The 25,160-nt window shown below is 70.1% G+C and overlaps 1 protein-coding gene across 1 annotated transcript; it reads left to right on the top strand.

Moving 5' to 3' along the window:
* Positions 1 to 251: 251 nt before the first annotated feature.
* On the top strand, positions 252 to 25,121 carry KMT2D (lysine methyltransferase 2D). The gene is made up of 56 exons (XM_086628609.1): positions 252 to 300; positions 405 to 531; positions 627 to 850; positions 944 to 1,050; positions 1,146 to 1,308; positions 1,427 to 1,592; positions 1,674 to 1,788; positions 1,874 to 2,040; positions 2,157 to 2,496; positions 2,603 to 2,649; positions 2,725 to 3,134; positions 3,391 to 3,525; positions 3,608 to 4,458; positions 4,685 to 4,798; positions 5,175 to 5,285; positions 5,406 to 5,510; positions 5,741 to 5,922; positions 6,021 to 6,185; positions 6,302 to 6,411; positions 6,500 to 6,547; positions 6,639 to 6,854; positions 6,937 to 7,080; positions 7,176 to 7,292; positions 7,434 to 7,558; positions 7,726 to 7,897; positions 8,069 to 8,143; positions 8,511 to 8,615; positions 8,979 to 9,089; positions 9,459 to 9,555; positions 9,667 to 9,911; positions 10,204 to 10,277; positions 10,357 to 10,407; positions 10,559 to 12,262; positions 12,521 to 12,694; positions 12,779 to 12,927; positions 13,157 to 15,240; positions 15,325 to 15,448; positions 15,537 to 15,624; positions 15,824 to 15,890; positions 15,977 to 16,209; positions 16,322 to 19,261; positions 19,369 to 19,512; positions 19,587 to 19,751; positions 19,851 to 20,007; positions 20,104 to 20,185; positions 20,283 to 20,458; positions 21,104 to 21,252; positions 21,360 to 21,495; positions 21,641 to 21,780; positions 22,146 to 23,316; positions 23,469 to 23,605; positions 23,731 to 23,861; positions 23,961 to 24,246; positions 24,563 to 24,636; positions 24,787 to 24,895; positions 24,988 to 25,121. The coding sequence occupies exons 1-56, from the start codon at positions 252 to 254 to the stop codon at positions 25,078 to 25,080; spliced, it is 15,981 nt and encodes a 5,326-aa protein (XP_086484735.1). The 3' UTR covers positions 25,081 to 25,121.
* Positions 25,122 to 25,160: the final 39 nt, after the last annotated feature.

Raw genomic sequence — 25,160 nt, 5'->3', positions numbered from 1 at the left:
CGTCCCTGCCTGGGGTCTCCCGGACCCCCCCCCAGGACCGGGGCCTGCTGCTGGCACACGTGGGGCGGGATGCGTCCGCCGGGCTGAGACCCCACGGACTCGCCTCGGGGAGCGGCCGCAGGTGGCTGTCCTGTCCCTCAGGGGGGGAGGGTGGCATCACGGGGGGGCTGGGGAAGGGTCCCTCCGTCCACGTGCTGATGGATGCCCCCCCCTCGCAGCCGCGGGCCTCCCCGAGGGACGCCGCAGGCAGGATGGACGAACAGAAGCCGCCCAGCGAGGAGAAGGACGAGGACGCGCCCGGTGAGTGCGGGGCAGGGCTGGGTGCCAGGAGGGGCACCCAGGGTGCTGGGTGCTCTTTCCCCCCTCCGACCCACTGTGGTGAGTAACAGCCGCTCCCCCCGCAGCTGATGGGGCCGTGGCCTCGGAGGAGATGGGCAGCGCGGAGGGGGACCCCCTGAAACCCCCCGAAGGAGCCTCGGCAGGGCCGGAGCCGGAGAGCACAGACACGAAGGGACCTCCGCAGGCTGGCAGGTGAGGATGGGGGGGCGCTCGAGGGGGTGGCATGGAGCTGGTGGGGGGGTCAGGAGCGTCTCTGACACCCCTGTTGTCATCTCCCCCCGCCCCAGCACGCCGGCCCGCCGCTGCGCCCTCTGCGACTGTGGGGACTGGAGCCCGCACGGGCAGCGGGAGCTGCAGCGCTTTGAGCCGGCGCCCGACTGGCCCGAGCGGCTGGCGGGCTACGAGCCCCCCGAGGTGCCCAGCCACCCTTCGCCGGAGCCGGCGGGCACCGACCTGGTGCAGATCGGCTTCTCCGAGCGGGTGACTCCAGCGCAGCTCTTCGAACCGACGGGTGAGCGCGGTTGCGGCACCGGGGTCCCCATCCCACCCACCCTGGTCCGGCCCGGGGACCCCCCTCCCCATCCCTGACCCCCCCTCCCCGCAGGGCACTGCTGGGTGCACCGCTGGTGCGCAGCCTGGTCCGCCGGCGTGGCACAGGAGGCGGCGGGGCTGACCGGCGTGGACAGAGCCGTTTTCTCAGGGATCTCACAGGTGAGCGGGTCCCGGGGAAGGGTGGGGGGCGGCGGGGGGTGCTCAGCCTGGCCCCGCGTGGCACCTCTGACCCCGTCGGGCCCCTCCGTTTTCAGAAATGTGAACACTGTCGGCGGTTGGGGGCCACCATCCCGTGCCGGGCAACCGGTTGCCCCCGTCTCTACCACTTGCCCTGCGCCGCCGCCAGCGGCTGCTTCCAGTCCATGAGGACCCTCCGGCTCCTCTGCCCGGAGCACGTGGCTGAGGCCGCGCAGATGGGTGCGTACAGGGCTGGGGCTGCCAGCCCTGGGTGCCAGGTCCCCTCCTGCGGCCTGGGGAGGGGGCAGAGCCCGGCGAGGGGGTGGCGCTGACAGCCCCCGTGTCTCCCTTCGCCCAGAGGACGCGCGGTGCTCGGTGTGTGCCGGGCCGGGTGACCTGCGGGACCTGGTTTTCTGCACCAGCTGCGGGCAGCACTACCACGGAGCCTGCCTGGACATCGCCCTGACCCCCCGCAAGCGCTCGGGCTGGCAGTGCCCCGAGTGCAAAGTGTGCCAAACCTGCAGGTGAGCTTGTGGCCATCGCGGCGGGATGGGGACGAGGAGGGGGGGGTGCCACCCTCACCCCCTCGCCCCTGCGCCCCACAGGCAGCCGGGCGAGGACTCCATGATGCTGGTGTGCGAGGCGTGCGACAAGGGCTACCACACCTTCTGCATGGAGCCAGCTGTCCAGGGCCTGCCCGCCGGCTCCTGGAAGTGCAAGGTGCGTCCCGCTCTCGCTGAGGGGGCACGGGGTGGGTACTTAGCCCCCTGCCTGCCCCTGACAGCCTCCTGCCCCCCCCTCGCAGGACTGCCGGGTCTGCTCGGACTGTGGCCGGCGGCCGGCGGGGCTCGAGCCTGGCTGCCAGTGGGACCGGAGCTACTCGGTGTGCCAGGGCTGCCAGCAGCGCCGTGCCGCGGAGGGTGCCCGAGAGACGCCGGCACACGCGCCACAACCAGACCCACCCGCCCAGACGTGAGTGGGGATGGGGGGGACAGGTTATGGGGGAGGGTCTCAGACTGGGGTGCCCCCTTTGCAGGTGAGAGGGACTGGCCTGAGTCCCGCTCCCCTCGCCTGGTCTCTCCATCCAGGTTGGCGTCTCCTGGTCGCAGTGAGCCCACGGATGTGCCCGTCCCCCAGCCTGAGCCGGAGCCTGTGGGGTGCGACGAGGAGACGCGGGCAGGGGGGGACCCCCAGGAGGCACCCCGTGGCGATGGCGGGTCTTCTCCTGGCGAGCAGACCCCTGTGGAGGTGCCCCCCAGCGAGATGCCCCCCGATGAACTGTCCCTTGACAAGCCACCTCCTGATGAGTTGCCCCCTGATGTGCAGCCCCCTGAGGAGCCCCCTCTTCTCATGGACCCCCCTCCTCTCGTGCGGCCCCCTGAGGACCCCCCTCCTCTCATGCAGCTGCCAGAGAACCCCCCTCCTCTCGTGCAGCCCCCAGAGGACCCCCCTCTTCTCATGCTGCCCCCCTGAGAACCCTCCTCCTCTCATGCAGCCCCTTGAAGACCCCCCTCCTCTCGTGCAGCCTCTCGAGGACCCCCCTCCTCTCGTGCAGCCCCCTGAGGAGCCCCCTCCACTCATGCAGTCCCCCGAGGACCCCCGTCCTCTCATGCAGCCGCCCCCCAAAGACCCTTCTCCTCTCATGCAGCCTCCCGAGGAGCCCCCTCCTCTCGTGCTGCCCCTTGATGAGCCACCCCCTGATGAGCTGCCCCTCGAGAGAGCACCCCTTGACAAGGCACCCATTGACAGACCCCCCCTCGAGGAGCTGCCCCCCAGCGAACCACCCCTCGAGGAGCTGCCCCTCGACATACCCCCCCTCGATGAACTGCCCCCCAATAAACCACCACTCGAGGAGCAGCCCCCCGACGAGCTGCCCCTCGACAAATTGCCCCCTGATGAGCCGCCCCCCGACGAGCTGCCCCTTGACGAGCCGCCGCCTGATGAGTTGCCCCCCAACGAACCACCCCTGGATGAGCTGCCCCCTGAAGAAGTGCCCCCTGACGAGCTGCCCCCCGAAGAGCCGCTCCCCAGCGAGCTGCCCCCCGAGGAGGACCCTAAGCCACCAGGTAAACGGGGGACCTTTGAGTCTGTCCCTGTCTCCCATGGGTGCAGAGATCCCACACCTGGGTCCTCTCCCAGCACTGGTTTTGTGTGACCCTCAATCTGTTGACCCTGATTTCGTGTTTGGAAGCCCTATTTTGGGGGTACCTGGGGGGCTGAGGGGTCCCTGGTCCAGACTTGTTGCCTCTCAGCCCCAGACTGGGTGGCAGGAGGGGTGGAGGGGACCCCCGTAACCCCCTCACCCATGGATCCGTCTCGCAGGTCTCCTCCCCGAGGTGGCTGTGGCAGAGGAAGTGCCAGCCCTGGCCCCAGAGGTGCCCCCCGAAGAGGAGATGGAGCTGGAGCCGGAGCCCTTGCTGCCCGCCGAGACGGCACCCGCACCCCCGGCTCCCCCAGGTGGGTCTGGGGACGCACTGGGGGGGCACATGTCTCTGCTGGGGGCTGCGGTGTCACCGTTCTCTCCTCTCTACTCCTCCAGATCTCTGCGCCGTCTCACCTGCCCACCCCCCAGGCCCCTCACCTGATGCCAAGGAGGACGAGGTGCCCGAGCCCCCCGGCCCAGCCCTGCCCGAGCCCCCCGGCAGCCCCAGCACCGCCATGGACACTGAGCCCCCCAGCTCCCCGCCACCGCCCCTGGGCTCTCCCGCCTGCACCCCGGTCCCCGCTGAGCCCCCCGAGGATGAGGAGATGGAGACAGCCGGTGGCGAGGGGGAGTCACCAGCCAGCCCCCCTGGAGACGGTCCTTGTGCCAGCCCGGCCCCAGACTTGGGACCCTTCCCAGGCCTGCCTGAGGAGGAAGAAGAGGAGGAAGAAGAGGCACCAAGGCTGGAGCGGGAGGGCACCAGCGGGAGCTCCCCACCACTGAGCGAGGAGGATGCGCTGGAGGAAGGCCGAGCTGGGGGGGACCCTGAAGCCAAGGGGTCCCCTTTGCTCCTGGAGCCGGAGGAGCTGGGCCCCGAGACCCCCATGGAGGTGTGCGCCGCCGGAGAGAAGCTGCTGGGCCGTGGAGACGAGGGGGGCCCCGAGCCCCCCACCCTGCGCCCCCGGCCCGACATCCTCAACGAGATCTCCAACCTGAGCCAGGGGGACACCAGCAGCAGCTTCCCCGGCTCGGAGCCGCTGCTGGGCTCCCCGGACCCCGAGGGGGGGGGCTCGCTGTCCCTGGAGCTGGGGCCCGCCTCGGCCGATGCCAGCCTGCCCAAGGAGGACGCCGGGTCGCTGCCGCTGGGCGCCGAGACCGACGACTCGCTGCTCTTCGAGCCAGCTGCCAAGGGCGACGCGGACAAGAGCCGGCGGCGCAGCTCCCCGGGGCGCTCCCGCGTCAAGCAGGTACTGGGGGGGACCCCGCCAGCCCCCATCTCGAGGTGGGAGGGGGGCACTACCCCTCCCTGGGCTGCCCCTGCGGCGAGTAGGCGAGGGCTGAGCGCGCGGTGGGGGTGGGATGGGTGGCTGTGCCCCTCCGCTGCCCCTGCCCCAGCTGGGATGTGTGGTGGGGGTCCAGCCGGGCCCCCCCCCCTCCCTGGGTTGCCGTAACCGCCCTCTCCCCTTGGCGTAGGGTCGCAGCAGCAGCTTCCCCGGGCGGAGGCGCCCCCGAGGTGGGTCCCACGGGGGCCGGGGCCGGGGCCGTGCGCGCCTGAAGTCGACCACCTCGTCCGTTGACACCCTAGCAGTAAGGCTGGGCTGGGGCAGGTGTTGGGGGGTTGTGGGGGGGGTCCCCGAGCTGTTAGGTGGCGAGGCTGAGAGCCCAGCGTGCCCCCCTCCCATCCCCTTCCCCACCATCCTGGTCCCTGGGAAAGGCTCAGGAGCTTGTAGGGTGGGTGGGGGTCCTGGGGGGCAGGTGCTGTGGGTCTGGGGGTTTTGCCCCACAAGTGTAGGGCTGGTGCAGAGCTGCCCCCCAGGGAGGGCTGGCGGACAGGGGGTCAGCTGCCCCCATGTATTCCTGTGCCCCCCCTGCCCCGGTTTGGCTCCAAGCTGTGGCTGATGCCCACCACTATCTGCATGGAGAGTGGGGGTCCCTGGTGCTGACCCCCTCCTTGTGCCCCCAGCTCGCTGACGTGGAGAGCTCACCCAGCAAGGAGGAGGACGAGGATGATGACGACACGATGCAGAACACGGTCGTCCTCTTCTCCAACACCGACAAGTTCGTGCTCATGCAGGTAACTGGGGTGCTGTGGGACGGACAGGTGGACGGGACAGGACAGGGTCCTGTCCCCCCCTCCCCACCTCCCATCCCGTCCCTCCCCACCCCGGCTGCTCTCACGGCCTCTCTCCCCCAGGACATGTGCGTGGTGTGCGGCAGCTTCGGGCGCGGGGCCGAGGGGCATCTCCTCGCCTGCTCCCAGTGCTCCCAGTGCTACCACCCCTACTGCGTCAACAGCAAGGTGAGGGGGACAGGGACCCCCGCGCCGGGCGGGCAGGACCGTGCCGTGCCCCTCAGGGGACCCGCACAGCCTTGCCACGTCCCTCGGGACACACCACCACCACGAGGTCGTGCCCAGCGGGTCCGCATGGCCGTGCCGCGCTCCGAGGCGTCCCTGACGACCGTGCCAAGCCTGGGGACCCCCGTGGCCGTGCCAGGGGCTCACGCAGCCGCTCTCCGTGCCCCCCCCAGATCACGAAGGTGATGCTGCTGAAGGGCTGGCGCTGCGTGGAGTGCATCGTCTGCGAGGTGTGTGGCAAAGCCTCCGACCCCTCGCGCCTCCTGCTCTGCGACGACTGCGACATCAGCTACCACACCTACTGCCTGGACCCCCCCCTGCAGACCGTGCCCAAGGGCGGCTGGAAGTGCAAGTGGTGCGTGGGGCACGGGGCATACGTGAGGGCAGCCCTAGGGTCGGGGAGGGGGTGCCCAGGGCTGGCACTGACCCCTCAGGGTGTCCCCCTGCCCCTAGGTGCGTGTGCTGCGTGCAGTGCGGGGCGGCTTCCCCCGGCTTCCACTGCGAGTGGCAGAACAACTACACCCACTGCGCGCCCTGCGCCAGCCTCGTCGTGTGCCCCTTCTGCCGCCAGAAGTACGTGGAGGACGACCTGCTCATCCAGTGCCGGCACTGCGATCGGTGAGCACCGCGTCCTCGCGGCGTGCCACCCCGCCACGAGGCGCATGCGTAGTGTGTGGGGGGGGGGATCTTTGCGTTCGGGTCGGGTGCGCGACGGGGTGCCCGCTCGCCCGCAGGTGGCTGCACGCGGCGTGCGACAGCCTCTTCACGGAGGAGGAGGTGGAGCAGGCTGCGGATGAAGGCTTTGACTGCAGCGCCTGCCAGCCCTACGTGGTCAAACCGGCCAGTGAGTGCCCAGGGCAGGAGCCCGGGGGGTTTGGGGAACGTTTGGGGGATGTGGGGGTTCACCTCCCTGCCTGCTTTTCCTTCCGCAGTGCCCGTGCCGCCCGCGGAGATCGCCTCGGTCAAGGCCAAGGAGCCAGGTACACGCGGCGCTAAAATCGGTGCCGGCACCGGCGCCGCGGGCTCCCTGGTGCTGGCATTCGTCGCCAACGCTGGCGTTTGTCCCCGCAGAGCCCCAGTATTTCCGCTTCGAGGGCGTGTGGCTGACGGAGACGGGCATGGCGGTGCTGCGCAACCTCTCCCTCTCGCCCCTGCACAAGCGGCGGCAGCGCAAGGGCCGGCCGGGCGCCCTGAACGGCGACGGGGGGCTGGAGGGGGGCGACCCCCTGGGCCCCGACGACAAGAAGGATGGTGACCTGGACGCCGAGGAGCTGCTCAAAGCCGAAGGTGAGTTTTTCCCAGCGGGTGAGCCAGAGGGGTGCGGTGTGAGGGTGCCCGGAGGCTGACGTTCCCCTCGTCCCCCCGGCAGTGGGTGTCGAGCACATGGAGTGTGAGATCAAGCTGGAGGCTCCGGCCAGCCCCGACCGGGACACCGGGGCCGACGTGGACTCAGGGAAGGGGCTGGAGGACCCGGAGGAGTGCAAGAAGAGGAAGCGCAAGCCGTACCGGCCCGGTGAGTGCCACCCGCGGTTGCCCCCCAGGGCTGGACCCCCCTCCTGGCTCCACCGCCACCGTGACCCCCCCACCTTGTCTCCCTCCGCTCCCCAGGCATCGGTGGCTTCATGGTGCGGCAGCGCAAGTCCCACTCCCGCCCGAAGAAGATCTCGGCGGCGCTGGGCGAAGCGGGGCGCGAGGGGCTGAGCGCCGAGGGGCACCCGGAGGACGGTAGGGCCCGCTGGCACCCGTTCCCTTCCCCGTCCCCTGGGGACGGAGAGGGACCACGGGGTGGCAGTGCCCTTCCCGCGGCGCGGGAACGGCCCCGAACTCTCTTCGGGGGGGAGGGTGTTGATGGTGGTGGCTTCACAGGCGCTCCGGGGGACCTCCCGGCGGAGGGTGGCCTGGATCCGGGCTCGGCAGAGGGGGACGAGAAGAAGAAGCGCCGGGGGAGGAAGAAGAGCAAGTTGGAGGACATGTTCCCCCCCTACCTCCAGGTGGGAGGGATGGGGGTGGCCAAAGGTGGCCCGGGGGTGGATGGAGATGCCCGGAGGTGGCCTAGGGGTGGCTGGAGGTGGCCCAGGGGTGGCCAGAGGTGGGGATGGACCAAGAGAGGACACCCTGACGGCCATCACGGCACTGACAGTGTCCCTCTCGTTGGCAGGAGGCGTTTTTCGGCAAGGCGCTGATGGACCTGAGCCGGAAGGCGCTGCTGGCAGCGGGCGGCGTGGGGGACGGGGCCGCCCGCCCCTCCCTGGGCCAGAGCGCCCCGCGGCCCAAGGGGGACCCCAACCCAGCCGGGGCGCTGCAGGGGGCACCCCCCGTGCACCCCCGAGGTGAGTGCAGCCGGGGTCTGCCCCGGGAGCCCCAACCCGGCCCCCGGTGGTAATGGGGGGGGGGTTGGGGGTTGCTATGGATACCGGGGGGTGTTGGGGGCTGCTGGTTGGCACCGAGGGGGGCAGGAGGGCTCTGAGGGTTGGGGGTGATGGGCACCCGGTGCCCCGCAGGGGACGACAGCACCGACGGCAGTGCCGCCGCTCCGGACGACGACGGCAAGGACGACGCGAAGGCCGAGGAGCTCGGTGAGCCCCGGGGCCCCCCCGGCCCCCCCCCGCCTTCCCCGTGAGCCACCGGGACTGACCGGAAGCCGAGTCCTTCCCGGGGGCCTTCGAGAGGCGGCCTAGAGCGTCTGCCACCATAGAGAGGGGAGTGCTCTATGGTTGAGGAGGACGCTCTAGGCGCTTGGGTGGGAGCTCTATGGTTTCGCTGCGTGACTTCCGCAGAGCGGCGCTTAGGGCGCCCCCGCGTGGCGGGGTGGTCTCTGCGGGCCGGGGGGGCTCCCGTCACCCCGTGGGGGCGGGGGGCGATGGGGGCCGCTCCGGAGGGTCCCGAGCCCCGAGGAGGGGCCGTCCCGGGGTGTCGGTGGCACCTTCTGGTTCCTCCTGGCAGGGGCCGATGAGCCAAAGGATTCCCCGGATCCTGCGGACACGGAGAAACCGGCCACCCCGGGTGAGGGCGCGCTCAGCTCTGACCTCGACAAGATCCCCACGGAAGGTGAGGCGTCCTCATGCCCCTGCGGCAGCTAAAGTGAGGGACCCCCCCCCCCCCCGCAAGGGACTGGAACCCCCCTGGACCAGGACTGGAACCACCCTCCAAACTGGGACCCCTCCCTGGGATCAGGCATCCCCGGGACCAGGACCTGATCAGGACCACCCCCCTGAATTGGGATGCCTCCAGCACTGGAACCCCCTTAGGACCAGGACCCTCCCAGGACTGGGACTCCCCCCGAGCTGGGACCCCCGTGTGACCCCCCAGACCGCGATCCTCTGGGACCGGGACTCCCTGGTTTCTGTCCTGCTGGTGTGGGTTTGCCCCATGTGCCACCCGTGGGCACTCACCTCCTTTTCCCGCCCGCAGAGCTGCCCAAGATGGAGAGCAAAGACGTCCAGCAGCTCTTCAAAGACGTGCTGGGCTCGGCGGAGCGCGGGGAGCAGCCCCTGAACTGCGCGGCTGCAGGGATGGAGGCCGGCGGCGCAGGGCAGGACCCCGGCCGGGCGCCGCGGCCGTTCCTGCAGGGAGATCTCCAGCTGCCGGGGCAGGGTGGGTGGGGGCAGCGCAGCCCCGAGCCCGGATGTGGCCATCGGGGTAGGGGGGAGAAGGGCAGGAGCTGCCGTCAGCCCCAGGACATGGTGCCGTGTCCTCGCTGGGGCTGAGCTGTGGGAACAGCCGCGGTGCCGCTGGAACAAGAGGGCTCGGGCTTGGGTTTTCCATGTTGCTCTGGGGATGAACGCGGAAAGCGTTTCGGGAGCGTGGGGAGGGGGTCTTGTGTTGTCCGAGGGGTTCCTGGGGTGGGTACGGGCTGGAGCCCCAGCTCTGCCCCCCCTGCAACCTCCCTCCCTTCTCTCGCAGGGAGCGTTTCCCTGGGCTCGCTCTCCGGAGCCGTCTCCTTGGACTCGTATCCGGGTGTCTGCCAGTCCCCGTTCCTCGATAACAGGTAGGTGGGTGGTGGGGGGAGCTGGGGCTGACCTCCTTGGATGGAGTGACCCCCGGGGTGCTGTGGGACCCCCCCTTTCCTCACACCTGTGACGCTCTCTCTCCCACGCAGGGAGCGGAGTGGCTTCTTCAGCCCAGACCACTGCGAGCCCGAGAGCCCCTGGGCCAGTAGCTCGGCCGCCACCACCCCCTCGACGCCCACAACGCCCACGACGGAGGGCGAGGGCGACGGGCTGTCCTACAACCAGCGCAGCCTGCAGCGCTGGGAGAAGGACGAGGAGCTGGGCGAACTCTCCACCATCTCGCCCGTCCTCTATGCCAACATGAATTTCCCCAACCTCAAGCAGGATTATCCAGGTAGGGCTCTGGGGGGGCTGTGGCCCCCCAGAGGGCAGGTGGGCAGTGGGTGCATGTCACACCCCTGGTCCCTGTTCGCTGTTCGGAGGGGAGATCCTGTCTGCTCTGGCACAGAGCTTGGCCGTGGGACTGACATGCTCTTTGCAGTGATGGTGGGGGGAGTCTTGGTGCCAGCTCCTGGGCACAGAGCCATCCCCTCGTGTCAAGGGGAGTGGGCACCTACCGAGTGGGCTCATCGGGCACGGGCTGACACCTCTTTTCTCCTCTTCCTCTGCCCGTACCGGACTCCCAGACTGGTCGAGCCGCTGCAAACAGATCATGAAGCTGTGGAGGAAGGTGCCCGCCACGGACAAAGCCCCCTATTTGGTGAGTGCCAGGGCGTTGCCGGGGTGGGGGGTTCGGGGCACCGGGGGCGGCGAGTCAGCTGGCTTCGTGTTTTCGTTAGCAAAAGGCCAAAGATAACCGGGCGGCTCATCGCATCAACAAGGTGCAGAAGGTACGTGCTGGAGCGGGGAGGTGCCCGATGGCCCCGGCCCAGCCCTGGGGGACGCGACGTGCCGACCCCCTGCCCCTTTAGCCCCTTCCCCAGCCCCCTGGCAGGGCGGGCGTGGGTGCCCGCCGCTCTGACGGCCGGGCTCTCTCTGCAGCAGGCCGAGAGCCAGATCAACAAGCAGACCAAAGGGGAGGGACTGCGCAAACCGGAGAGGCCCTCGCTGCACCTGCGGATCCCGGTGCCGCCGGGGGCACAGCCCGTCTACATCGGCAGCCCCCCCGCCGGTGGCGGCAGCGAGGGCTTCCTGAAGCCCCCAGTGGGTGCCGGAGGGGGGCCGGAGTCGCCCAGCGAGCTCTTCCTCAAGCTCCCACCCCAGTCCCCAGCCCAAGTGCCTTCGCACGATCCCTACGGCGCGGCGCCCGCCTACGCGCTGGAGCCCCACTTCCCCTCGTCCCTGGGCCAGAGCCCCACGGCGGGCGCTGCCTTCCAGCCCTTCCCTGGCCAACCTCAGCCCCGCGCTGGCCCCGGCTCCCAGCCCCCCGACTTCCACCCCACGCCACCAGGCACCCCCCGGCACCAGCCTGGCACCCCCGACCCTTTCCTGAAACCCCGGTGCCCCTCCTTGGACAACCTCTCGGTGCCAGGGAGCCCCGGGGCCCGGCCCCCTGAGGCCCTCCTCTCTCCCCTGCCTTTCGGGGAGCAGAAGAAGGGCCTGGAGGTGAAGAAGGAGGAAGGGGGGAGCCTGGGGGTCTGTTCGCCCGGTTACGCCCCCGCCATGGGCTACGGGGACTCCCCGGGTGGCCCCCACCTCTCCGCTGCGGAGCTGAAGGCGGCCGACGTCTTCAAAGCCCCCATGACCCCGCGGGTGTCTCAGGTAGAGCCGCAGAGCCCGGGGCTGGGGCACCGGCCCCCCGACCCCCATCCCATGGCCCCCTCCCCCCCTGGCCACCCCGATCTCTACCGCCAGTCGCCCTACCCAGATCCCTACTCACAGCCCCCCCTGACGCCCCGGCCGCAGCCCCCCGAGGCTTGCTGCGCCCTCCCGCCCCGCTCCCTGCCCTCGGAGCCCTTCTCCCGTGTTCCCGCCAGCCCCCAGTCCCAGTCCAGCTCCCAGTCCCCCCTCACGCCCCGGCCACTCTCCAACGAAGCTTTCTGCCAGTCCCCCGTCACCCCCCGCTTCCAGTCGCCAGACCCCTACTCCCAGCCGCCCTCCCGGCCCCAGTCCCGGGACCCCTTCACCCCCCTGCACAAGCCGCCGCGGCCCCAGATGCCGGAGCCGGGGTTCAAGTCGGTGCCGCTCTCTCACAGCCCGGCGACCGGCGGGGCCTTTGGGGGCACCCCGGCAGGCGAGCCCCATGCCAAGGCACCGGGTGGGCAGCAACCCCCCTTCGCCCGCTCTCCCGGTGCCAGCGTCTTCCCGGGCAGCCAGCCCCCCATGCGCTTCACCTTCCCCCCGACCGTCTCGGAGCCGCTCAAGGGCTCCCCATCCCACCAGCCCCACGGGATCAACAGCCATTATGTCCCTGGCAAGCCCCAGAGCGCGACCTACGCTTCGTCCCCCGGCTTCCACCAAGCTGGCAGCCCGTTGGGGCCGGGCACCGCGGCTGCCGAAACCTACAGCCTCTCGCCCCTCCGGCCGCCCTCGGTGTTGCCGCAGCAGCCACCGGCCGCTCCGCAGCAGCAGGACGCATCTGTCACCTTCCTGCCCCGTGCCGCGCTGGGGACGCCGGCCGACAAGAGGGACGAGGTGGCCGCGGGGCTGTCGGCGCCCCCGAACCGGGACCTGGCAGAGCTGCCTGGCGCTCAGGATGCGGCCCTCGGCACCATGAGCCAGTCGGAGCTGGAGAAGCAGCGGCAGGTGAGGACTCACCGACGGTTGCGCCGCGTCCGTCCGAGTTCAAGAGGGGATGCGAGGGAGGAACCGGGACCTCTGCAGTTGGCAATGGCATTGAGGAGCCCGGCTCCGCTCGTGGCTCCTTTCCCAGAGGCGTGGAGCAGGGCACGGTGACCCGGGCTGGTGGGCATAGATTGGCACGACCAAAGCAGTCTCCGTGCGTGGTTTGTCCCTGGGTCCTGGCACGAGCTGCTCTCGGTCCTAACGCTTGGTTCCTCCCAGCGCCAGCGGCTCCGCGAGCTGCTCATCCGCCAGCAGATCCAACGCAACAGCCTGCGGCAGGAGAAGGAGAGCGCGGCGGCGGCTGCCACCTCCTCGCCAGCGGGGTGGCCCCCCGAGGCTGGTAGCCAGCCCTTCGAGCTGAGCCGGGGCATGGCTCCCTACCAGCCAGCACAGGTAGGGTGGCTCGGCAGGGACGGCTCTGCTGGGAGGCTGGGGGTGGGTGGATGGGGTGACGCCGCGTCCTTCCCTCTTTTCCAGGACAAGAGCCTCCTCGGGACGCTGGCCACCGCGGCTGGCACCGGGAAGCTGCCCGGCTCCGTCATGGTGCAGGCTGGCTTTGCGCAGGACGAGCGGCTCTCGCGGCCCCCGCCGGCGGCCACGCCGTCCGCCCTGGACATCAACGGGAGGTGAGTGCCCAGCGGCGGCGCGGTGGGCTCACCGCGGCGGGTGACAAGCGAGCGGGGCTGCGTCCCCCCAAGTTCTTGCTTGCCGGGATCACCCCGGAGGGACGGAGGTGGCCGTGATTTCGTTGGGTGCCTGGTGTGGTCCGAGGGGGTTCGGACCTCTGCGTGCTACGTGCGGTGTGTCACGGACATCGCAGTGCCAATCCGATGCTGACACTGTGATGTCTTGCAGGGCGGCAGTGGGGCACCCCCAGGCCTTCTACCCCCGCGGCGTCTTCCCGGCGCCGTCCCCGCAGCAGCACCTCTGGCAGCAGCAGCAGGCGGCAGCCGCGGCCCTGCGGCTCCCCGTCACCTCCCGCTTCGCCCCACCGGCCGCTGGCACCCCTGTGGGCGGCCTGGGCACCCGCCTGCCGGCACCCACCGAGACAGTGCCCGCCTCGCCCGCCGCCCTGGGTGCTCCCTTCATCGAGCTGCGGCACAACGTGCAGAAGGGACCCGGGGGGGTCGTGGGCTCCCCCTTTGCCCCCCAGGCACCCCGACCCCGCTTTTTCCTGCCCGGGGAGGAGGGCACCCCCCAGGCCCTCTGCGCCCCCGTCATGCCCATGCAGGCGCTCCCCGCCCCGGCGCTGCAGCCCCAGAAGATGCCGGTGCCGCTGCCGCCCGCCTCCCCGCAGGGCACCGACGTGAGCAACAGCCACCACCAGCCTCACACCAAAGCGGCCGCCCCCCTGCCGCTGCCAGCCCCCAGCCTGGAGCTGCAGCATGTGCCCCCGCGCCCGTTGTCCTCCAGCTCTGCTCTGCGCCCCGACGGACCGAAGGACGGCCCCGCACCGGACCCCACGCCGGCTCCGGTCCCGGGGAAGAGCCACCTGAGCCTGGAGGGGGCACGTCTGCCCTGCGAGGTGCCAGTGGAGCCCGATTTGGACGACGACTTCGGTTCCCACAAGGACCTGGAAGACGACGATGATTTGGCCAACCTGAGCTTGGATCCGGACGTGGCTAAAGGGGACGATGACTTGGACAACCTGGACAGCCTGGAGACGGCGGATCCCCACCTCGACGACCTGCTGAACGGCGACGAGTTCGACCTGCTGGCCTACACCGACCCCGAGCTGGACACCGGCGACAAGAAGGACATTTTCAACGAGCACCTTCGCCTGGTCGAGTCGGCTAACGAGAAAGCCGAGCGCGAAGCCCAGCTCAAGACGGAGCCGCCGGCACCTGGCACGAAGCTCCCCGATACCGGGGACGGCAAAGACGTGGCCCCGTCCACGGAGGACCCGGAGGTGGCCAAGGAAGGGCTGGTGCCTGGGGTGGGCTTGGGCCCCGCTCCCTGCCCGCCGGGCGCCGCGCTGGCACCAGACCCAGCTTTCAAGGCACAGGGTACGGAGGCGAAGGCGGGCTCGGTGCCCGCTGACGTCAAGCCCAAGCTGGAGGACGGCTGTCTGAAGACCTCTCCATGCCAGTTTACCACCGGCGGCCCCGAGCGACTCCCAGTCCCCGTCAAGTCGGAGGCTCTGCAGGGCACGGATAAGATCTCTGCCTCGCTGGGGCTGAGCCTCAAATCCAGCCAGACCCTCCTGAGCCCTGGCGCTGGCCCAGCTCGCCTTGGCTTGACTCACTTGGCTAACAGCAGCCACGCTGGCGTCCCTGTGCCGGAGAAGGACCCCTACGCTGGCCCCAGCCGCGGGCTGGCCACCACCCAGATGGGCAGCCAGAGCAACCCTTTGCTGGAGAAGTTTGAGCTGGATGGTGGAGCCCTGGGCTTGGGCAGTGCCCGGCACTCACCGGCCGATGACCTGGACAAGATGGAGAGCTCGCTGGTGGCCAGTGAGCTGCCCCTGCTCATCGAGGACCTGCTGGAGCACGAGAAGAAGGAGCTGCAGAAGAAGCAGCAAATGTCAGCCCACCTGCCCCGGGGCACTCCCCACCTCCCGGCCCCGGGGCACCCCATGCTGCACACGGCAGCGACCGGGCAGCCCCCCGAGGGACAGCCACCCCGCCTGGGTGCCCCACAGCCCCCCCTCCAGCTGGGGCTGGTGGCCAGGCCGCCGCTGATGCCGCCGCAGCCACCCCGGCTTGGCACACCCCAGCAGAGCCCAGGACTAACCCCACACATGGGCATGGCCCCCGGGCAGCCCCACGTGCTGGCAGCCCCCCACAGCGTGCAGGTGGCCCTGGCGCAGCCACAGCAGAGCCAGCAGCAGGTGCTGGTGCAGAAGCCGATGGCCGGGGTGCAGCCACCCACCCTGGGCCTGAAGCCCCCCCAGCTCGTCATGCAGCAGCAGTTGGCCAACAGCTTCTTCCCAGACACAGGTAGGGGCTGCGGGTGGTTGTTTTGGGGTGGGGGGCACAGGACTGAAGGCGCAGCGGCACCGTCCGCTGACTCTCTCTTGGCAGACCTGGACAAGTTCGCGGCCGAGGACATCATGGACCCTATTGCCAAGGCCAAGATGGTGGCACTGAAGGGCATCAAGAAGGTGATGGCTCAGGGCAGCATCGGGGTGGCCCCGGGCATGAACAGGTAAGGGGCACAGCGGGCAACGGGGCATGGCTTGGGGTGGGCAGGGCGCCTCGGCTCGTTCCTTATCTCTGTGTTCCCCTCCCAAAAGGCAACAGGTTTCCTTGCTGGCGCAGCGGCTCTCGGGGGGCCCGGCCGTCTCCGAGATGCAGAATCACCTGCTGGCGGGGAGTGGGCAGGTGAGTGGGGTGTCTGGAACGGGCATGGGGGTCCCCATGGGGCTGCCTGGCATGGTGTTCGGGTCCCTGCTGAGCAGCAGCCGCTCTGGGCGGTGGGTTCGTGGTCCCCTGGGGGGGTGGGGGCTGTGGAGAGGGAACGGGGGTGCACCACGGAGCGGGAATAAGTGTGATCCACGTCCTCAATGCTCTCCTCTGCCAGGAGCGGAGTGGCACCGACCCGACCCAGGCTCGCCCCAACCCACCCACCTTCGCGCAGGGCGTCATCAGTGAGTACCGATGCGGCGCGGGGGGAACTGGCATCGCTCCGGAGCCAGGGTCCCCGCTGATCCCAGCCTTCTCCCCGCTCCTGCAGACGAGGCCGACCAGCGGCAGTACGAGGAGTGGCTCTTCCACACGCAGCAGCTGCTGCAGATGCAGCTGAAGGTGCTGGAGGAGCAGATCGGTGCCCACCGCAAGTCGCGCAAGGCCCTCTGCGCCAAGCAGCGCACTGCCAAGAAAGCCGGGCGGGAGTTCCCCGAGGCCGATGCCGAGAAGCTGAAGCTGGTGACGGAGCAGCAGAGCAAAATCCAGAAGCAGCTGGACCAGGTAGGGCTCTGCGGGTGGGCAGGCGCACCAATCCCCGGTGCCAACACCCCACCAATCCCCGGTGCCAACACCCCACCAGTCCCCGGTGCCAACACCCCGCCGTCCCTGGCAGGTGCGGAAGCAGCAGAAGGAGCACACCAACCTCATGGCCGAGTACCGCAACAAGCAGCAGCAGCACCAGCACCAGGCGTCGGCCGTCATGGCGCTGAGCCCCTCGCAGAGCCCCCGTCTCATGTCCAAGCTCCCCGGGCAGCTGCTCTCGGCACACGGCGTCCAGCAGCCGGCGGGTACCATGGTGGGCGGCGCGCAAGGCCTCGGCCAGCAGCCAGGGCAGCCCGGGGGGCTGCGCCTGCCCCAGGGCGGCGTGTCCATGGCCATGCAGCAAGGCTTATCCTTCATGGGCCAGCAAGCCGTGGGCAACGCCCCGGTGCCCGGCACCTCCAACGCCTTCTTTGCCGGGAACCCCGCGCTCCGTGGGCTGGCTGCTGACAGCCGCCTGATGCAGGAGAGGCAGCTCCAGAGGATGCAGCTGGCCCAGAAACTGCAGCAGCAGCAGCAACAGAACATGCTGGGACAGGCGTCGATGCAGCAGCAGCCGGGTGTGATGGGGCAGACATCGATGCAGCAGCCGGGCGTCATGGCACAGGCATCGATGCAGCAACAGGGTGTCATGGCACAGGCCTCCATGCAGCAACCGGGTGTGATGGGGCAGGCATCGATGCAGCAACCGGGTGTGATGGGGCAGACGTCGATGCAGCAGCCGGGTGTGATGGGACAGGCGTCGATGCAGCCACAGGGCATCATGGCGCAGACGCCGATGCAGCAGGCGGGCGTGATGGGACAAGCTTCGATGCAGCAGCCGGGCGTGATGGCGCAGACGCCGATGCAGCAGCAGGCTGTCATGGCACAGACATCCATGCAACAGCCGGGCATGATGGCACAAGCGTCCATGCAACAGCCGGGCGTGATGGGACAAGCCTCGATGCAGCAGCCTGGCGTCATGGCACAGACGTCGATGCAGCAGCCTGGCGTCATGGCACAGACGTCGATGCAGCAGCCTGGCGCCATGGGCCAGGGCTCGATGCAGCCAGCGGCTATGGTGGGGCAGCCCGGGCTGCTGGGGCAGCAACAACCGACCCCGCAGCCGGGCACAGTGGGGCAGCCCATGGTGCCGAAGCAGCCGGGGCTGATGGGCAGCCAGCAGAGCCTGCTGGTGCAGCAGCTCTCGCCCCAGCAGCAGCCGGGTTTGCTGGGCCACGCGCAGGCGCCGGGGCTGCAGCACCAGGCGGTGCTGGGCCACCCCCAGCCCCAGCGGCAGGTCCTCCTGGCCCCCCACCAGCAGCGGGTGCTGGGTTCGCCCCAACTGGCGCCGCAGACTCCGGGGATGCTGGGCCACCGGCTCGTGCTGTCCCAGCAGCTGGGGCAGTCGCGGGCGCTGCTGGCACCGCAGCAGCAGCAACAGAACTCGGCGGCCGCCCAGCCGGGCCTCCTGGGGCTGGGCCAGGGGCAGCCCCCGATCCAGCACTTTCCGCAGCACGGGGCGGTGGGCCAGACCCCCTCCCTGCTGCACCTGAGTCAGGGAATGCAGCCGGTCCTGGCTGCCAAGGACCAGCCCGGAGTTGCGGATGGCAGCGCCCTGCCCGCCGAGGGCAACGAGAGTGGGGGGCAGCTGCACGGGGGTCCCCAGGAGCAGCAGGGAGCCCTCAACCCCCCGGGGCTGGGTGGCCCGGAGCCCCCGGCCCCCAAGCAGCAGGCTGAGCTGGGGCAGGGCCAGCAGCTCCTCTTGGCTTCCCCGCAGCCGGGCGTCCTGGGCGCGCAGCCGGCGCTGCGGCCAGCCCCGGTGCAGCCGGGTGCCCTGCTCGCCCCGCCGCTGCAGAGCCCCGGGGCCACCCGCCCCGAGCTGGCCCAGCAGCACGGGGACGCCGCTGGGCTGGCGGAGCCGCCGCTGGGCTGCGGGCCGGGCCAGGCGCAGGGGCTGGGGCTGCCGCAGGCACCGCGGCCCCCGGAGCAGCCGGGCAAGGGGTCGTCGGGCTCGCTGCAGGGCCAGCCGCGGCTCCAGAGCCCCGGGCAGCACAAAGCAGTGCCAGCGGTGCCATCGCCGGGTACGGCCACGCTCCCCTCGGGTCTCCTGGGGCAGGTGCCGGGGCCGGTGATGGGCCAGATCCGGGCGCAGCTGCAGGGCGTCCTGGCCAAGAACCCGCAGCTGCGGCACTTGACGCCGCAGCAGCAGCAGCAGCTCCAGGCGCTCCTGGTGCAGCGGCACCAGCAGAACCTGCTGCAGCAGAGCCAGGCGCTCCGGCCCCCCGGCCCCTTCCCTGGGCAGGCCCCTGACCACAGCTCCCCGGCCCGGCAGCCCCCTCGCCCGCTGGGGCCGCTTTTCCAGCCACGGTTGGAGGCGCAGAGCGGCTTCGCCGCGGAGCAGAGCCGCATGCCAGCGGGGCAGCAGCCGCTGGCTGAGCTGGTGCAGGCGGCCCTGGCTGCCCGTGGCCCCCAGCCCGGCCTCGTTCGGCTCCCCACACCGCCAGCCCCCTCGCCCCTGGGCTGTGCGCCCGAGCAGAGCCCCCAAGAGCCAAAGAAGACGTCGCCGGGGGTCCCGGCCTTGGCCCCCAGCCCTGCGGCACCGGCGGAGCAGGGGCTGACGCCCGCGCCAAGCGGCACCCTGCCTGAGCCGGCACACGGCCCCTGGGACCCTGAGGCACCTGGTGCGGACCCCAGCGAGACCCACGTCAATGGGGCTGTGCCAGAGGGACCCCCCACAGCAGGAGAACCCCCCCACGTGTTGGTGAAGCAGGAGCCGAAGGACGAGACGGCAGCGGCGGTGGCACAGTGCGAGGTGGACGGGGACGAGGTGGCGAAGCCGGAGGCCAACGGAGACCCCGGAGCTGGCCAAGCCAACAGTCTTCTGGGACCGGGCGGCCGCTCCGAGGCCGGACACCTCCTGCTGCAGAAGCTGCTGCGGGCCAAGAATGTGCAGCTCTCGGCGCAGAGCCCGGGCGAGCTCAACGGGCACACGGAGAGCCGGGGCACTGGGACGGAGCTGCGGCCGCAGCCGGTGCTGCTGGGCCGGGAGGTGAATGGGGCGTTGTGGGGCAGGACGGGGGGGTGATGGGCACGCGGCGTGGCACTCGGCACAGTTCCTGCTTCTCTCTCCCTCCCCAGGACCCCTCCATCGCCAGGAAGCCGGCGGTCGCCAAGCCCAAACGGGTGCAGAAGGGCAACGAGCGGGTCCCGGCGTCCCGCAAGAAGCTGCGGAAGGACGAGGGGCTGCGCCCCGGCGAAGCTCTCATGAAACAGCTGAAACAGGTATGGCCAGGGGCCGGGGGCACGGCGGGGGGCTGCTTTCTGCCCCCGTCCCCTCCTTACCACTCTGCCCCCAGGAGCTGTCGCTGCTGCCGCTGACGGAGCCGACCATCACCGCCAACTTCAGCCTCTTCGCGCCCTTCGGCAGCAGCCCCATCAACGGGAAGAGCCAGCTGCGGGGCGCCTTCGGCAGCGCCGTGCTCGACAGCGTGCCCGACTATTACTCCCAGCTGCTCACCAAGGTGAGGTTGGGTTGTGCCCTGGACTGCTCCCCGTGCCCCAGTCCGGGGGTCCTGGGCCACCCCACTGTGCTCACCCCGCTGTTGTCCCCCCCGCCCCAGAACAACCTCAGCAACCCACCCACGCCGCCCTCCTCGCTGCCCCCCACGCCGCCGCCCTCCGTGCAGCAGAAGATGGTGAATGGTGTCACGGTGCCCGAGGAGCTGGGCGAGCAGCCCAAGGACGCCGACGCGGCCCGTGAGCCCCACGGCCAGAAAGGTGAGCGTGGCTGGCACAAGGGGTGGCATGGAGTCCCTGGCGTCACCCGTGACCCCCCCCCCCCACCTCCGTGACACCCGTCCCTTGCCTATGCAGACACACCAGCTGTGGAGGTGAAGAGCCTGGACCTGTTGGCAGCTCTGCCCACCCCTCCCCACAACCAGACCGAGGACGTCAGGTGAGCCACCGGCCACGGTGACCCCCCCCGTGGGTGACACCCACCCACCCGCCAGTGCCACCGGCCCCTGCGGCCCGTGACACCTTGTGTTCTGCAGGATGGAGAGCGACGATGAGAGCGACTCCCCCGACAGCATCGTCCCTGCCTCGTCCCCCGAGAGCGTGCTGGGCGAGGAGCTGCTCCGCTTCCCCCTGCTCAGCGAGGCCAAGCCGGAGCTGGAGGAGCGCGTGCTGTCCCCCATCATCCCCATCATCCCCCGGGCCAGTATCCCAGGTGGGCTGGGCTGGGCTGGGGAGTGTATGGACCAGGCAGGGCAGGAGGGGTCTGTGGTACATGGGCACCAGGCAGCAGGAGGGTCGATGGGGCTTATGGACCAGGCAGGAGGGGGTTCGGTGGGATGTATGGACCCGACAGGAGGGGGGTCGGTGGGATGTATGGACCAGGCAGGAGGGGAGTCGATGGGGTTTATGGACCAGGCAGGAGGGGGGTCGGTGGGATGTATGGACCAGGCAGGAGTGGGGTCGGTGGGATGTATGGACCAGGCAGGGTTAGGTAGGGCAGGGAAGGGGGTCTGCAGGGCACATAAATGAGGTTGGAAGGGGTCTGTGCGGTATATGGATGGGGCAGGAGGGGGTCCCTGGTTGTGTGGGCTGAGGGGAAGGGGTCTGGGGGGGCATACAGTCCCTGGGCAGCAGAGCCTTGAGCGTGACCCCGTGTGTCAGGGCTGGCCTCTTCCCAAGGGTTTCCCGTCGGTGCTGGGTGCTCCGTCCCTGTCACCGCACCCCGATTTCTGTCCTGCACAAAGTGGTGGGTTCCCAGCAGTGTTCCTGCACGGGTCTGGGGTGGCTGGGTGGGCTCGGGGGTGGCTATCGGTGGAGCTGGCTCTCCGTGGCTCTGACCCACCTCTCCCCACACCAGTGTTCCCCGACACGAAGCCCTACGAGGCCGCAGAGCCCTTCGGGGCTCCCCCCGGGAAGGTGGGGGCAGCGGGCCCGGGCGCCCCGTGGGAGAAGGGCAAGAGCAGCGAGGTGTCCGTCATGCTGACGGTGTCTGCGGCGGCCGCCAAGGTGAGCGAGGGGACAGGGGGAGGCGAGACCCTCGGGGGTCCTGGCAGCGGTGACCCCGCATGGTGGCATCCGGCACCCCGGACCCATCCTGTTCTCTTCTGACCCAGAATCTCAACGGGGTGATGGTGGCCATGGCCGAGCTGCTGAGCGTGAAGATCCCCAGCTCCTACGAGGTCCTTTTCCCGGACGGCCCCGTGCGAGCGGCCGTCGTTGAGGCCAAGAAGGTGGAGACAGACATGGCTGGTGAGTGTCTGCCTTGTCCTCATGGGTGGCCCTGTGTCCCTGGGCTAGGTGCCCCTATGTCCCTGTGGGCTCCTCCGTGTCCCCAGGCTGGGTGCCCTGTGTCCCCGGGCCGGGTGCTCCGTGACGGGCTCTCTGTCTCTCGCAGGGGTGCTGGGTGGCAAGGAGAAGGCGGCGCTGGCCGGGAAGGTGCCGGACAGCAGCTCCGAGTGGCTGAAGCAGTTCGACGCGGTGCTGCCGGGGTACAGCCTCAAGGGCGAGCTGGACCTCCTGACGCTGCTCAGACAGGTCAGCGGGGCGCGGGGGTCCCCCCCAGGGCTGCGACGCTGGGAGGGGGGTACTGGGGTACCTGTAAGGCTCCGGCTACGTGATGGATGCTGGAGGGGTCCCTTTGGGACCAAGCGTGACCTCAGGAAGGGTGAGGGGGGGGTCCCTGTAGGTTCCCTCGTGGCTGCAGGAGGGTGCAGGGGGTTTTCCTGGGGGACCAGACCCCTGGAAAGGTGCTGAGTCTCCCAGGACCACGTGGAAGGGGTCGGGGAGGTGCCGTGGGGTCCCTGCAGGGCCAAGGCCCCCTCGCTGTTATGCGCAGGGAGGTTGGGGGTCCCCATCCCTGGGGGGACGCTCTGACCTGTGCCCCCCTCCCCGTGCCGCAGGAGAGCCCCGTGCCCGAGAAGACCCTCCACCACTGCTACGTCAACAACGTCTCCAACCTGGACGTGCGGCAGCTCTCCGTCATGCCCCAGGAGCCCTCGCCCCCGCTGTCCCCCTCTGTCCCCTCCCCATCCAGCCCCGCCGAGACCGCCAGGGTCCCCGACCCCGAGGCGGCTCACGAGGCAGCCCCGGCCCCCTCCTCGCCCCTGCCTCCAGCCCCCTCGCCGGCCCCCCAGGAGGAAGGGGCCGCGGCCCCCCACTCGCCGCCCCGCTTCAAGCCGCGCTCGCGGCCGCCGGAGGACGGGGACGAAGCGCGGCCGCGGCTGAAGAAGTGGAAGGGGGTGCGGTGGAAACGGCTGCGATTCCTCGTCACCATCCAGAAAGGGGGGGCCAAGCGGGACGGCGACAAGGAGATCGCCGAGTTCATCGACAAGCTGGGCACCACCCTGCGCCCCGAGAAGGTGCCGCGGGACCTGCGCAAGTGCTGCTTCTGCCACGAGGAGGGCGACGGGGCCACGGACGGGCCGGCTCGCCTGCTCAACCTCGACCTTGACCTCTGGGTCCACCTGAACTGTGCCCTGTGGTCCACGGAGGTCTACGAGACGCAGGGAGGGGCGCTGATCAACGTGGAGGTGGCCCTGCACCGCGGGCTGCTCACCAAGTGCTCCTTGTGCCAGAAAACCGGCGCCACCAACAGCTGCAACCGCATCCGCTGCCCCAGCGTCTACCACTTCGCCTGCGCCATCCGCGCCAAGTGCATGTTCTTCAAGGACAAGACCATGCTGTGCCCCGTGCACAAGCTGAAGGGTCCCTGCGAGCAGGAGCTGAGCAGCTTCACCGTCTTCCGCCGCGTCTACATCGAACGGGACGAGGTGAAGCAGATCGCCAGCATCATCCAGCGCGGCGAGCGGCTCCACATGTTCCGCGTGGGCGGGCTGGTCTTCCACGCCATCGGGCAGCTCCTGCCGCACCAGATGGCCGACTTCCACAGCGTCACGGCCCTCTACCCCGTGGGCTACGAGGCCACGCGCATCTACTGGAGCCTGCGTACCAACAACCGCCGCTGCTGCTACCGCTGCACCATCTGCGAGAACAACGGGCGCCCCGAGTTCGTCGTGCAAGTCATCGAGCAGGGCCTGGAGGATCTGGTCTTCTCCGACTCCTCGCCGCAGGGTAAGGGAGCTGCAGGTGCCGGCACGCTGCCTTCCTCCACCCCTGTCCCGCTGATGGTGATGGGAGGTCCCAGCGTGGCTCTGGCAGGGGGTCCGCGGTGGTGGGGCAGCCTGCGGCGGGTCCCCGGCTCCAACCCCCTCTTCCCTCGGCAGCCGTCTGGAACCGGATCATCGAGCCGGTGGCGATGATGAGGAAGGAAGCCGACATGCTGCGACTCTTCCCCGAGTACCTGAAGGGCGAGGAGCTCTTCGGCCTCACGGTGCACGCGGTGCTGCGCATCGCCGAGTCGGTAGGTCCTGGGCATGGTGGTGGTTTGGGGGGGGGGGGGGTCTGTCTCCTCTCCGCCCCGTAGGGAAAGGGGCTGGGGGGGGCAGGTGGGGAGCGGCTGCTCGACCCACGACCCCTCCGCGGCAGCTGCCCGGCGTCGAGAGCTGCCAGAACTACCTGTTCCGCTACGGGCGCCATCCGCTGATGGAGCTGCCACTGATGATCAACCCCACCGGCTGCGCCCGCTCCGAACCCAAGATCCTCACCCATTACAAGCGGTAAGCTGGGATGAGCCGGGATCCACTGGGAGAGATGGGAGCCCTGGTGATCCCTCACCTCTGACCCCCCCCCCCTTCCTCCTCTCGCCCTCCCGGCAGGCCCCACACCCTGAACAGCACAAGCATGTCCAAGGCGTACCAGAGCACGTTCACCGGCGAGACCAACACGCCCTACAGCAAACAGTTCGTGCACTCCAAGTCCTCCCAGTACCGGCGCCTGAAGACGGAGTGGAAGAACAACGTCTACCTGGCGCGATCCCGCATCCAGGGGCTGGGGCTCTACGCGGCCAAGGACATCGAGAAGCACACCATGGTCATCGAGTACATCGGCACCATCATCCGCAACGAGGTGGCCAACCGGCGGGAGAAGATCTACGAGGAGCAGGTGGGGCTCCGGTGGACGTTGGGGGCTCCGGTGGACGTTGGGGGCTCCAGTGGACGCTGGAGGGCTCCGGTGGACGTTGGGGGCTCCAGTGGACGTTGGGGAGCTCTGGTGGACGTTGGGGGCTCCGGTGGACGTTGGGGGCTCCGGTGGACGTTGGGGAGCTCCGGTGGACGTTGGGGAGCTCTGGTGGACGTTGGGGGCTCCAGTGGATACTGGAGGGCTCTGGTGGACGTTGGGGGCTCTGGTGGGTGTGTGGGGGGCTCTGGTGGGGTGTGGGGGGCTCGGCATGGCTGCTGACACCCTCTTCTCCCCCCAGAACCGCGGCATCTACATGTTCCGCATCAACAACGAGCACGTCATTGACGCCACGCTGACGGGGGGCCCGGCCAGGTGAGCCCAGGGGGGGCTTTTTGGGGTGGTGGGCCCCCTCGCAGCGGGAGCAGCGACTGTCCGCCTGTCCTGCCCTCCCTCCCCGGATCTCGGTGATGACCCCCACCCCTCTCTGCCACACACCCCCCCCCCCCCCCCCCCAAAATCCAGGTACATCAACCACTCGTGTGCCCCGAACTGCGTGGCCGAAGTCGTGACCTTCGACAAGGAGGACAAGATCATCATCATCTCCAGCCGGCGCATCCCCAAGGGGGAGGAGGTCAGGCAGGGGCGCGGGGGCGGCCGGGGGGGGGGCTAGATGCCAGCTGCGTGCCATGCCGTGCCGTGGGTGACTCCTTGCTCCCCCCCCAGCTCACCTACGACTACCAGTTCGACTTCGAGGACGATCAGCACAAGATCCCGTGCCACTGCGGAGCCTGGAACTGCCGGAAGTGGATGAACTAACCGGGAGAAGGGGCTCCCCACCGCAGAGACCCCGCCGGAGGTGCCAGGGCAGCCGGGCACGGCGGCAGCCGGGGCACGGA

Source organism: Tauraco erythrolophus, chromosome 31 (assembly GCF_009769465.1).
Source record: "Tauraco erythrolophus isolate bTauEry1 chromosome 31, bTauEry1.pri, whole genome shotgun sequence".
In the NCBI taxonomy this organism is placed as follows: domain Eukaryota; kingdom Metazoa; phylum Chordata; class Aves; order Musophagiformes; family Musophagidae; genus Tauraco; species Tauraco erythrolophus.
The sequence above is the reverse complement of the archived record's forward strand: the minus strand, read 5'-3'. Positions and strand labels throughout refer to the sequence as shown.